This window comes from Hesperophylax consimilis, chromosome 5 (assembly GCF_061612785.1).
Source record: "Hesperophylax consimilis isolate HC1 chromosome 5, BYU_Hcon_1.0, whole genome shotgun sequence".
NCBI classification, from domain to species: Eukaryota; Metazoa; Arthropoda; class Insecta; order Trichoptera; family Limnephilidae; genus Hesperophylax; species Hesperophylax consimilis.
Window position 1 is genome coordinate 36,595,886 of NC_142840.1, and position 15,099 is coordinate 36,610,984.

A 15,099-nucleotide genomic window follows, 5' to 3' on the forward strand; every position below is an offset into this window, starting at 1 on the left:
CATGACGCCACCGCCTCTAGATTTAGCGCTGGTTTGTTGACTTCTGTCAGACCGGTAAATATGATGGTGGGGTAGACCAAGCTCAGCAGAGTTGATGGATGGTTCCAGCCAGGTTTCCGTAAGAATGAGGATGTCATGTGGCAGTGTTGGGGCATGTATTTTAAAGTCCTTAAGTTTAGTTTTCATGCCTCTGACATTTTGGTAATAGCACTTCAGTTTGTTTACATTGTGTCGTTTTTTGGAAGGGTTGTAACAATAGTTGGTTTGGAGTTTATGTACTTTATGGTAAGGTTTGGTTCACCATTCTCTTGACGGAACAATAACTGCTTTCTAAGCTCCACCAATTGATTCCTTTGGAAGATGGTTAAGTCATTACTTGCTTTGATTCCGTCTTTAAATTTGGTGATATTACGTAGGAGAGTTCTCGGTGCGATATTGTTTGTAAATTCCAATTTAATTGGACGATTTTTGTTGGCAATTTTCTTGGCGCCCAGTCGGAATACTTTGACGTTGATTAGATCTAATGACGGGTCGATAGCTTTTATAGCCGAAGAAACTTTGTCTCTATCTTCCGTAATGATGACTGCCTTTTCATCAGACAAGCTCTCGGGAACGTTATATAATATGACGTTGTTAGATCTGATGGCCCTATCTTCCATTTCGGTGACAATATCACCCATATTAATGTCAATCGGGTTGGTCCTGCTGAGTTGCGTATTATTTTTCATTGAATTTAATTTTCCTTGCATTACTCCAAAATCGACTACCAATTCTGCAATCGTAGCCATAAGTTCGGTTGTTTTTGGTATTATTTTTACGATATTTTCCTTAGAGAATTTATTGCTAGGCTCATGAACGATTGAGATCAATCCACTGATTATCGCATTTACTTTGGTAATGTACTGCGAAGCTTTATCACTCAGAGCCATTGTTATTTTTTTTATTTTTTTTTTTAAAACAGTTGTGAACCCCTGGATTTTTGGTAGGGCGTGTAAGTACTACCGCTGGCGGCGCGGGCGGTGTAGGTGCGGGCGCGGAGGGCTTATAACAACTGTCACTTGATTACACTAATCCTTGTTTTATACACTTTTAATGCACTATATACTTTTCTGACAATTAGTAAACTTTAAGCCAGTGTTAATTTAATATAATTAGGTGAAACACTTTGAATTTAATACTTTTTATGACTGCTTTAGATGATTTTGTTAGGATAAAAATAATGCGTGTGCACTCTCCGTATTGTTGTTGTTGTATTATGAAAATGTATTCTATTACAAAAAACTGACGTAAAGCGTGTCAAATGTAGACACAATGTAGGTATTTATTTTATGAAAAAAGACTATTGGAAAATTTAAAGATTGAATGATAAACTTTATCCAACATGAAATGAAATCTATTCACTCGAATCGATTACTATCTAATAAATACCTATATATTGGGTACTTGTTGTTGGTATCTAAAAAAATAGCTATCTACCTATCTACAAATCGACATAAGTTCCGACTTTAAGTATTTGTTTCATTTGATCGTATTACATCTTCCTCGGGCATTCCCAATTGTCCGATTTTTTCAACCATTCCCTTCCACGTCATACTATCATGTTAGTATTTGATTAATTTGACCCAGCCATGTCTTTCTCGGGGGTCCTCGACTACTTATACAATTTTCTTCCACGTCATACATTCCACTTACACCCTTCCCTTCATTCATCATATACGCCTCATGTTACCACCACACGTAAGTATTTGATTAATTTGATCGAGCCATGTATTCCTCGGGAGTCCTCAACTTTTTCTACAATTTTCTTCCACGTCATAAATTCCACTTACACCCCTCCCTTCATTCATCATATACGCCTCATGTTACCACCACACGTAAGTATTTGATTAATTTGATCGAGCCATGTCTTCCTCGGGCGTCCTCGACTTCTTCCACGTCATAAATTCTCCTTACACTCTAGGCTTTCTTCGTTCATCACGTACGCCTCATTTTACCACAATTAATTATTTGATTCATATCTTCTTGGGCATCCCCGAATTTTTCTACCATTCACTTCATGTAGTATTTATTATTAAACTAATGTTTTAACTATCAAAAGAACTACATTTAACGACTTTCATTCAACACCATATCTCTTTCCGGTGAAGAGTTAATGTGCTTAGTCTTCCTCCGTGGCCATTTCTACCATACAATAATATGATTTTTTTATCAAATCAACTGGTGTTGCGAAATATTTTCAATAATCATCCAAGAAATTATTTTGTCATTCTTTCGCTAATAATCAAATTGGTTTTGCAAATTTTGCGTACGGCTATTGTTATTTTTACAAATCCTCAACACTTTGTTTGCTAATATCTTATCTTGCCTGATTTGATACGGTTAAATAATTATGTTGGTAATTAAAAATTACTAGCAATTAGAAATTATTATATCGCGGATGACGAAAATTTTGTTTAGATGATTTGAAGAATTTTCGAAAGGCAGCAATTAGCTGATATTTCAAGTTATTTTAGCTTTCAAGAGCAATATTTATGATTTTGGTTTTGTGAAGTAAATAATAGAACTATGAGACCCCATCAGAAGAAAATACCTAACATTTCAGATTAAATCAGTAAATATTGATATCTCACCATGAGTTATTTCTGCGTTAAAATGATTTATTAAAGTGTGTATTTATGAAAGAATGCAATTAAATGTATATTTACATTTTGGTCTTTAAACCCAGAGCCCAGAATTTTACTGCTCTACAATTAAAATATTTAAGTAGTTAAATGAGAAAACACACTTTGTATTTTACCACTTTTATTGAATTAATAAATAACAGCCAACCAACCAGGTTTCGCTTATATCAAGTTTCTTCAGGGTTAATATGATAATAACTAATTATGAAAATAATACAATGAGAGTAGAGATAAATAGAAAAGAAGAAGACACCTTTTAGGTGACAGAAACAGATGTAACTACAAAAGAGGGAGACAAATTATTATAGGGTTCCATGATAACTCAACACAGTGACAATTCAACACACTTTTAAAAAGTGATATAAAGTTATTAGAAACGATGAATTTTTTTTTTAACCTAACCTAACCTAAGCTACTTAACCCAGTTAATAAAGTTTTTTCATCACTTTCCATGACTTTATATAACTTTTTAAAGATGTGATGGATTATCATTGTGATGATTTATCCGGTCACCTTCAAATTCGCAGGACAGGTTGTTTTGGAGAATTAGAACAATTCTTCAAAATTCAAAGTTAATTTTCAAGTTCTGTGAAAGATTTTTTCAAGTTATTTATTATTTAAGTTTGGTCAAGCAACTAGCCTATAATGATATAACAACGGAACTTGAATAGGACTTTCACAGAACCCGAAAATGAATGTTGAAATTTGATGAATTGTTCAAATTCTCCGAAACAAACCAGTCCTTAGTACAAACTCTGGCTTCAACAAAACTCTTTGGACTTTATTGTTTTAGATTTACAATGGAGTCTGATATATTAACTAGCGGGCGGTTGGAATAATCTGGACCTCGACCTTGAGGTTGCCACCTTATTTCTCTCATATAACGCTAACGCCATCTATGGCTAACCTAATATACTAATCAAGTACTAACTAAGGATATTACATAAAGCTTATTTGCTTATTTCGAAAAAATAAATTACAAAAAGAACGGTGTGGTAGTAAGCTCACCTTATTTGAAAAAACGGAATCTTTTAAAAGAATGTTCCTTTCTGGGCTTAGTAATGTTGATTATTAAATATCATAAATCTTGTAATGGATAGATAGGTATGCTATCACGAGGGGTATTTATAAATGCTTATGAATGGCGCTCCGTGCCTAGTTTATTGCTACTACCGTATGTAATCGTCTAAATAGCGTGATGTGAAATTTGCACATGATAAACTGTACATTTGTGCAAAGAAAATGAAAATAGCATTGTTAAATTTTATAAATCTTACGACTTGATCCCATGGTTTCCCGACTTCATTACTTACAGTCTGCTGGCTTCACTCTAGTTCTTTAGACTCAAGGAAGCAATGTTGATTTCCACACCATCCACTAACTTAAGGCGAAGCTTAATGCTAAGTCACTATTTTGATTAATTTTTATAACAAATTGGTGTACATTATCAATACCAAAAAATATGCGTTAGATAAATTGTAGGTTTTTCTCTCGTTTTGCTACAGTAGAACACAAATAAATAAAAAATTACTCAATAAAATATATTATGTAAGCCACAAAAAAAATATTTTTTCAATAGAAATTTATGAACGCGTAAAAAAAACAACTTTTTAAAAATACAGTATTGTAGCTAAGATTATCTGTGACAGTTTCAGTTGATTAACTTTTTTGCTTTTTCATAAAATTATTTACAAAATAAATAAAAAGCAGTTTTGTGCTTGAAATCGAACCTTTCTAGATTCCGTTTGTCAAGCGATTTTAATGCCTATTACCTACAATATAAGGTATACCAAGATTATACACATTTTTGGCTTGTAGCTTCCTCTTAAGAGTATTTATCCTAAAACTGCTTACATCATGTAGACTTTTTTATAATCTTAGAAAGAAGCCAACATGTCAAACAGAGTAGCTATTCCAGTATCATAAGAAGTAACCTGGAATATGCTAGTGGTGCATGGACTCCGCACCAAATTAAATACATAAATATGCTGGAACAAATTCAGAAAAAAATCCTCAGGTTCAAAACATGTGGACGCAAGGAACTTATCCGAGGCTTGTGCACCATATGGACCAGTGGCGTGAACACAGTTTTCGATCAGGGTAGGCGGTACGACTAATAGCGAATTCGTTGATATTGAATTTAAAATTACCACCGGCAAGTTATCACTAAAAATGGCCGGGCTGCTGGGTATTGGGTATAGCAGATGTTGGTTAGGATTGCCTAAGTTGCAACAAATATCCAAATAACCGTTTTATTTATACGTATCACAAACCAATTACTGGAAACGTAAGATATCCTTTTTTATGCTGAATAAACGGACAAAAACTATGACAGAATGCCAACTCATGTGTACATTTTTCATGTAGAATACAGTGAACACACGAATATGACGTCATTTTGCACACATAGTTCCTGCTTTTAACACCACTGTAGCGCGCTGCGATTCGTGATGTACCTATTTTTGAAATTTCTTCTTGCAATAACTTAATAAATTTTAATATGTTTTGTGAGTTTTGTAATGCTCGCGTCTGATTACCTGTACTTACTTGAGGTAACGAATAGATACATTTAGACACTATGCAAATCTTGCAATACGTACTTAGTTTTAATACAGTACATATCTCGATTGAAAGCCTGTCCTCTTCGTATGCTATAGCTTATACGTGCCAGAAAACCTCGGCAATAGTCTTCACCACGACTTTTTAAAGATACCACACGGCAAAACATGGCTCTAGCACAGAATGGCATGATAAGAGGGATAGTGCTAGTGAATGAAAAAATCTGAAACATTAGATAATATTATTAATGAATTATTCTTTAATAATATTACCTTAAAAAACCTTACGAATTTTTGTATACCTATCTTCCCGAATGTTAAAATAACATATCTTGTAGTGTAAATAGATGATTAATATATTGAAAAATTGTAATGTTGTCATGTAATAGGCGGTTACTCAAAGATTTACTGTAATGTATTTGTACTTTTCTTCGAATTAATAATAAACAGAAAAACAATTTATAGGTTTCTATGGGACCTTCGTAATATTCAATCTCATGGTGTCGGGGAAAAAAACTTTGAAATAACGCAATTTGTGTACTTGAGTGTGAAATTTAAGTTAACTATTCCGCGGTCGGTGCTTTGTTGTCAGAAACTCATTAACTTATTACAAGTCTACATAATATTGACAAAAGTATTACATAACCTAAAAAAATCTTATAAATCAGCCTTTTTATGTCTTTTTGGAATTACAGACTTCTCAATATCTTCACTGTGAGCAGTCCTTGATGTGATTCTTCATAAACGCGATACGAAAATGAGCAATTATTGGCTAAGTTGACAAAAAATGTGTCGGATTACCATCAGGCGTCGGATTCGCTTTGCTAGCAACATAACACAACCAACATTTTTTCTTAGGACGGGTTTTTTTTTTTTTTTTTTTCTTATTATTTCTGGCTTTCACCCTTCAAGGGTGTTCTTGGCCATCATTTAAAATTATTGAGAAATGAAAGGTGAATTTAAATATTAATTTTATTTAAATAGGCAAATTTCAAAATTATAATGAAAATTGGAGTCGAGTTCAGACTTAGAAGAGATGAGATGTTGAATGGAGGGGAGGCAATTTTAGATAAGGCTTGATAGAAGAGAGGATATTTGTTTAGAGAGAGACAACCAAAAAATATGTGATCTAAAGTTCCCACTTCTAGACCACAGAATGTACAATCTGGGGAGTCAAGGACGTGAATTTTAAAAAGATGGGGAGGAACGGAACAATGTCCGATCCTCATTCGAATGAGTGAAGAAATTTCTTTTTTCACAGTATTTTAATTAGTCATTAAATTTATTGTCAAGTTCTGTTAAGGATCTATTTAATTTCTGTTAATAATTCTGCTGTGAAACAACTGACCAATAATGATACAATTATAACCTTCACAGAACTTGAAAATCAACATAGAAATTTGATGAATTGTTTAAATTCTGTGAAACTACCCGTCCTTACTGTCAAAATAGTTTTCAAGTTTAGTAAATGTTAATAAATTAGTATTGGTAAATGTTTGCAAACATTTTTTTTAATGATTCGTATGTAATGGTTATTTTGTTTTCATAAGCCTTCGGGCGACCAACTTTACACAAATGCCTCCCACAATTTTTTCGGATTATGTCAATTCTAGGTGGGTTACAGTGCGTAATCAAAAATATTTTTTTTAAACAAAAAAACGTTTCTTATATGTATGAATACCTATATCAAGAGTTCTGGAATTCACGAAATTTACCAAAATTTAGAAATTTGAAGAAAAAAAATCGTGTTGTTGTTATGTCAATGTGTTATAAAGGTATGCATAGAAAATATGTTTCTAGATTTCCTAAAGTCGAATGGATAAGATTTTTTTTAAATTGATAAATATCTGCTACGTGAAGAAATAATTTGGCTTCCGCCATTTCGCTTTCTTTGTTATTATTTCGATTAAATTCGGTTGTTATCTCTGTGTGATTCGTTTAAGTGTTGTTTTACTACTTGATGAGCGCTTTTTGTAGAAATCATTACGGTTAACAGAGAAGTAATACTTACTGGATTCTCGATTGTTATGTAATAAAAATAAAATGATATTTTTGGTTGGGTTTAAGATCATGATTTAAAAAAAAATGTTTTTCGTTAATTTATAATAGTTTTTAATATATTTAATTTATTCCCGAAGGCGTGCAATGCAATATATTTAATAAAAATAAGAAAAATAACAATAGATTAATAGAATTAAAATTTTAGAAAAAGAGGGAAAAAAAAAAGTGGGTGTGTCAAGCCTACGCAAGACAGAAGTGAAACTTCTAGTATTCCTCTCTCTCTATTTTCATTTCATCAAAAATTAAATGAATTAATTAAATGAACTACAACTATAAATGTAAATGTAAACGCAACACAAAACGCGAACACAACTTATCACAGCGGGAGCACGCTGCTAACTGATTCACTGGCCGTGGTGGGCGTGGCCGCGCAAGTGCGCTACCGGCCGACCTGCTAAACCGAACTCGTATCTCGCTCGTAACTCAAAGCAAAACGTTCGTGAGCGGCTCCCCCACCTCAACAAGCGCATATGGTGAGAGAGGGACAGTGAACGGTGAGCGGTGGTGGGGGTACCCGCATTTTCGTGTCGATCCTGACTCGGTTTTACTCCGTCCCCGAAAATCCATTACGCGCCTAAAGAAGTTTCACTTCAATATTTAATATAAAATATGCAAATAGTTAAATAATTTTTCTGCGTTTGTTTTGTACACTAACTCAAAATTAAACAACAAATAAACAGTATCAAAATCTGGATTTCTTCATTCAATAATAACCTTGTCCAAATTCAAAACAAAATATTGTTTAGTATTATAAAATGTTGAAAAATGAAGAAAGGTAATGAGGCAGTATCTATAACTAGTAATAAGCTTAAAAATAGATATAAAATTAAAATTAATAATAAACTTTTGCCAGTGGTGTTTTCTTAGATTTATTTAATAATATCATTCAAGAAAATCAATTTAATCTGAAAAACACTCGACAAGTATTCAGATTTTGTATTCTTAATTTTAGTAATTTTTATAAATCAGTTCCAATTGTTGCGCAAATTAAAAGTATTAATGTTTTTGCTGTGATCAAAAAGTTTTCATTGTTTGAGATACACTAACGAATGATTTGTCTATTTTTTTCATAATGTTTATATTTTGTTCCAGATCGGTGACCAGGTCGTGAGAGTAAATGGTTACAGGATCAGCGATGCTCTCCACAAGGAGATGCTCAGCCTCATAGCCAGCCTCAACTACCTCAAACTCAAAGTCAGAAGTGAGTACATTTTCATTATAGTATCACATTACCCTAAAATTGGAGCTTAGACTTACGGAATTCAATACATCGCGATCGCTTGTGTGAAAACTTTATGAAACAATCCTTCCAGCTCCTAACATACAAACTACAGTCTTTGCTGAGTCTTGGCCGCCTTCCAAACCCTGTTGGGGTTCGTATACAAAAAGCAACCGCAAGCGGCGTTTCGCGTAGTTTCAGTATATTTTCGTCGGCACGCGGAAATTTTGTGGTCTTTATACGTAGCATAGGGTTTTTGCTTCCACACCATCCTTTCACTTTAAATTTGGCCAAACCCAACACTCCTTGTTCCTGCAGGTTTATTAATAGATTCTGCATATTCTGAAATGCGGAAATATTGGGATTTTTATGAACACGTTTTCGGGCATCGTGAGAATACATTGGTATTTTACTGAAAAGTTTAGCAGGAAACAATATTAACTATCGATTCATTCGTTAAGGACCTGCAATCCCGTTTTTAACCGGATTACGAATAATTTGAAGAGATAAATTAAATCAGCAATATTTTTTTTCTCCGTATGGTAGTGGAATCGAGGGAAAAAATATATTTTTTAAATAATATAAATTCTTAGACCAATAAGGTACGAGAAGAAATAAATATTTTTAAATAATACTTACATGGTAATAAATATAATGTCATGTATTCTGTGAGTCCACTAGATGCCGTTATTTGAGTAGTTACTAGGTACCAACTCAAATAGTTTTTTACTCTCAGCTTATCGATTAATTACTAAAATGATAGAATGCTGATCAAGTGGTTCCGGTTTTACAGATACAGTGTGATTATTTTAATCAGTTAATCAATAACCTTATCAGGAGAGAGTGTCGCGCACTAATAACCTCTCTGGGACGTGATGGGTACTGTGTATTGCGATTTGCGATATTTAATTAAATCCCAAGGGCGTTCTCAGTCACAGAGCATTCTGTTAGCGGATGCTGATAAGGAGTACAGGCTACGTCCGACAGATACAAGTGTAAGCAAGTACTGTAAGACAATTTAAAATTCAAACGCAAGTTTGACTTTTAAATTAACAATTCTTGCATATCTAATCCAATATAACAATTCTTAAATTAACAATTCTTGCATATCTAATCAAAATAACAATTCTTGCATATCTAATCCAATATACATTATAAGAAGAAACCCGTGTTTCCCTACCCGCCTAATTGTCTTCACAACCAGCCACTGCCACCCACCGATGGTTATGGTGGTAGATAGCCCTTGGTGTCACATCGAAAGTAAGAGAGTTTGGTGGGGGTGGCTGAGCGTGGCTGGGAGTGAGTAACGTGCTAAGTTATGGGAAGGCCGCGAATGCTTCAAATTACTTCAGAATGGGCCGCCGATTGTGTCGGTGAGTCCATAAAGTTCATGAAGGTTCTCGAATGCTCTAGAAAGAGAAAGTTGAATAAGGTTCTATAAGGGTCCAAACTGAGTTGGCGGAGTGTGTCGGTGAGTCCAGAAGTTCCGGAAATTTCAAGAATGCTCTTGAAAGTTCTGGAAGGGGTCACAGCAACGTGTAGCGGGGTACAGCTAGTAAAACAATAAATTGATATAGCAGTTTCGCGAATGATAAAATTTTTGAGTTGATGTCTTTGCTCCACCAGTTCATTTTACGAAGACAATAATTTATTTATGATGGATTCGTATTGATCTGTATGCCGTTTAAATATATCTGATCACTTTTTTGTATTATTTTAATTTGTTTTTTTTTTTTTTTTTTTTTTTTTTTTTTTTTAATAATGTATTCGGATTTATTTTTATCAAATTCAATTTTCAGAACTGAATTTTAAATTGAAGTTATTTTGTATGTTTAGTAATATTATTAATATTTAATTTATTTAAAAACAGATTGCTCATAAACGAGATAATTATTTATTATCATCAGTCTAAAGCGAATGTTTTATGAGGACGACGGAACACGTTTTCATACCAATACTGATATATGCGCTTGTTATTGAAGCAACATATATGTAGGCATTATTAGTGTATTTTTGTAAAAAAAAACTAAATTTTTTTCATTTAACTTTTTATTATTTCTATTTTAAAATCGGTAGTTAGGTATCTACTTAAAAGTCGCTTTTATAGTAGTTACTCTAAAAGACGTAATGGCAATGTAATCCACAAAATAATTCTTCCAGCATACGAAATAAGAACACAAATAATGCTTCGTGACAATACATAATGTAACTTATTTATAATATTTAATTTGTGCTGCCTCAAAAAAGTTCAATACATCACGTTTTTATGTTGATTTTCCACGAAAATAACGCTAATCTTGGAAACAAGCCGTAAAAACTATTAAATATAGTAAAGTTTACAGTTAGTCGTAATATGCACGAGTGGTTCAAGATTAAGCCGAATACTGTGAACAGGAAGCCACGATGAAATTTTTCGATGTGAACAACAAATCATACGAATATCAACAAGATGATTTTTAACAGAAATTTTGATGACTGGGTTACAAATTCTGTGGTTCGCAAAACATGAATTCGTTAATGCAAAAAAAAATAAGGTTTTATCTAATCGTTATGACTCTTTGTTATGACTACTTCGTGCTGAATAGCTTTGTGACTTAGAAATTACAATTGTTTTTGTTTTCTTACTTTTTAGGTATTTATTATAATATGCCATTATTAGTAATTGACAAGTCATGTTCAATGCTAAATTAATATCTACCGTGCAGGTGCAAGTAAATATTAAAGATTGTTCGGTTTTATGAACTCCAAGAAAGACAACGCCAAAACATCAAGGAAATCGAAAACTTGATATAACAAAACTTTTTTTTTGTTTAACTAAATATTATACTTATTTTTTTAAGTGATTCACTGACTAAATTATGCAAATATATCGCTATCGCCAAAACATTTTCCGGAGAGGTGTAATTAAACCAAACGCTTTTTGCTTATTTTGTAAATGAACACTTGCCTTACAATTTTAATCTTGAATTGAAGCCATTGACCGTCGTTCGCCACAATAAAAAGGCGTAAGAAACCCTATACCACCGCCAAAGTTAAATGACTCTTTGTCGGAAACTCCCTGTCATTGCCCATTTAATTATTTTTGTTTCCCGTTTTTAAGAAGTCAAATAAATTTTGATGATCCTATTTCGCAAATATTCTCTTAACAAAATCCTTAAAAAAATCATTTTTTTTAAATAGTTCCATACTGGTACAGGGTTACTCCCTGCTCTATTCTTCCTGTTTTTATAAACCTCCTTAAACAAGTAATAATGGTCTAAGTTCCATCTCTAATAATAATAAAATAAAGTAGCTATCCGCGTATGTCTGTTTGTGCGCTTAGTTCTTCAAAACTATAAAACGGATTTTAATAGGGGTTTCACTATCATGTAGATATTTTTTCGATTTAAAAGTCGATTTTTTGTAAGCTAGTCGTAAAAGAATATTTATGACGCTTCCATTGCTAACGCTGGCTAAACCTTATGATATACATCAAAATAATGTACCATGGAATTGTATATCTTAAAAAAACCTACAAAAAAGTCCACGATGATATCTGTCCTTCTCTTAAGGATAACCACCAGTAATGCCGGGTACATATCAGCTAGTTTTCGATATTTAATAGTACCGACAAAATTTTAAATATAAACATTTAACGATCATTTCAATTAACTTAGTCGAAGGAAATTTCCTTAGGTATGATTTGATTTTCCAGGCAGTAAGTATTATCATGATTTATTTTTGGAATATTATGCCGTTTTGCACTTCCTCATTTTGCCAACGTTTCGGACAGTATTACGGTGTCCATTAAAAGGGCAGGTGCCAAATTATTCCCAATAAAATAATTTCTTGCATAATTACACTTGAAGAGTTGGAATATTCTAATTTCATCATTAAAAGCATTACATTTTTGTACAATTCTAATAATATACAAGAAAACAACGTTAGCAATAATTAAAACATTGCACGGTGAATAAAAATAAGGAAAAGTTTATTGATTGTCTTTGTGTTTAATTCGTAGAACGCTATTTTGTTTTTAAATGTAATTTATTACGAATTTAATAAACTAAACTAAAACTTGCAGAACTTAATAATAACAGAATTAAATTTAATGATACATTTATTTGAAAAAATAAATAAATTAAAGAAAAGACTTAAAGAAGTAAATGGGCACTTCTTTAATACTCGTATATTTTCAATTATTTATCATTAATAATATGAGTCCATACTTTATTGTTCTGAATAAAATATAATAATATATTATTTTGGTTGAAATGGGGTAGTGATCCTCTAAAAATCATTAGCGGAAAGGAGTGAAAATGCGATAAGTGTTATTTGACTGGTAGAATTGTTCCCCCAAAAGCATGACCATATCCTACAGATCAGAAAGTATGGTGATAATATATTATAACAGTCTTCAATACTTATACATAGTTACAGGGTTTTCCAATAAGAGGTGTTATTTTGAATAGCCCGCTATTTCGGTAGATGTTACTTTTGAAGCTGTCATTTTTTGACATTTGACAATTAAAAACTACGTCATTAATCAAAATAGAACGATACAAGCTTCAACAGGGCATTGAAATTATTAAAATTCACTTGAGTGAATCAAATGCAAATCATCTTGAGTGATGAGGCCCATTTCCACCTCGGTGGCTTCGTCAACAAGCAAAATTGTCGCATCTGGGGCTTAGAAAACCCAAGGGTTATTGTTGAAAAGCCTCTCTTTCTTCAACGTGCGACTGTTTGGTGCGGTTTATGGTCCGGCGGAGTCATTGGACCTTCCTTTTTTTTAAATGAGGCTCGAGCAACAGTTACGGTGAATGGATTGCGCTATCGAGAGATGATTAATGATTTTTTATGGCCGGAATTGGATGGTATTGATCTGGATAACGTTTAATTTCAACAAGACGGCGCTACGCGCCACACAAGCAACGAAACCATTGATATTTTACGATTGAATATCAAAATAACACCTCTTATTGGAAAACCCTGTATATCATATCTTATTGACAGAACGATATCCAGATGAATTATAAACGGAATCATACTTAGCCTGGCTAAGTGAATAACGCCGTAATAACACAGTAACAACATTAAAAGCATTTTTCAATCGTTTGCGTATGGCAATTCATTAAAATATCCTAAAATGCAATACCTGTCGCAAGAAATCGTTCCACAAGCTTCTTATCTGAATTCATCATCCACCTGTCGGAGTAGGGTCTCACCTCTTCAAGGCAAATAGCCCAAATCACTTGGGCAACCAACCGTGACGTATTTTTAGACACAACAGGGATACGTAACATTTAAAACGTGTTTTTGCATTTTTATGGTTAGCAAAAGTCAAATATTAAAACCAATTAAAAAATCTAAGAAAAAGTAATTACAAATAACATGACAATCCGTTAACTGGGTGACCTCTAACTAAACCACTGGTGGTGTTGATGCCACCACTAAACTAACGCGGTAATCCATCGTAATCTGTTTTTTTTTTTTAATATTTGGCATTACACAGGGATCGATTTTCACTCCGATATTATTTTGTTGTACAAAGTAATGACTATCTTACGATTCCAATGTTGGAATAGTTGTTTAAGAAAGCCACTTGTTTCAAAGACGTCCAAAATTGCTAATATTTATGCTTTTATTATTACATTATTTTGTCGCATTGTACATAAAAATCATTGTGGCATTGGTTAATATATTTCTCAGTCTTACATTTTTAAATGATGGTGCAGTCTATAAAATCGTTTTTGATAAACCCTTAAAAAGCAGAGCGATAAAAATAGCTCAGAATGCTTTAAAGAATAACACATAACATGAACCGCAAATCCTAACAGAGATTTTTTTAATGTGTATAGGTACCGCGCAAGATTTCCAACTGCTCCCAAGCATCTGGAGCAAGTGCAACTATGGCATCTTCAATTAGGCAATTATTTGTTGTGAGGCTGAATGTAGTGGGTTAGGGAAGTAAGTAGAAGTAAATATAGTAAAAAACACCAAACACATCTAAAGCAACTTCAAGCAATGTTTCGTTTCCAAACTGGTTTATTCACGGAGAAAACTTACTGATATAAAATACCTACTGTTGATTTATTAAAAATCTCGTAAAATTATTAGTTTTCATTTTAAAAACCGGATTGCTGGCCTTTGTCGAATGAGTTCCTAAAAAGTAGTTAAATGCGAATGTTTTTTGAGGACGGCGGATTAGGAAAATAGCAAGTATTCTCGATGTATTCTGAATGACTAATACTTTATCAGGCAATTGGCTCGTTATCACCTTTTTAACAGGATCATTTTTCTCCCTGTTGAAATGTGCCACAAATATAGAAATTATAAATTTTATTTATTTAAGTAAAAAATGTGAAGGATTTGAACCCGCAACCTTCGGATTCGTAGCCTATTATATTTATTTAAGTTTTAATCCAGCGGTACTCGGAGGATAGTGCAAGCATATATATTATATTATAGGAATACAGTTCCATTATTTGGGCCCCTTCTGAACAAAACCATATCTTAGAAATAGAAAAAGTAAAAAAAAGGTTTATGCGTTACCTGTATATGAGGGAATATACATACTATCCATTCCTGTATCCATCCT

The 15,099-nt window shown here is 32.9% G+C and overlaps 1 protein-coding gene across 2 annotated transcripts in view; it reads left to right on the top strand.

Moving 5' to 3' along the window:
* LOC149423869 (uncharacterized) overlaps positions 1–15,099 on the top strand; it is a 207,093-nt gene that overhangs the window by 127,115 nt on the left and 64,879 nt on the right. For both annotated transcript variants that reach the window (XM_089631842.1, XM_089631843.1), the window contains exon 4: positions 8,393–8,501. In XM_089631842.1, the coding sequence (XP_089487968.1) occupies positions 8,393–8,501 (109 nt within the window). The remainder of the gene's footprint in view (positions 1–8,392; positions 8,502–15,099) is intronic.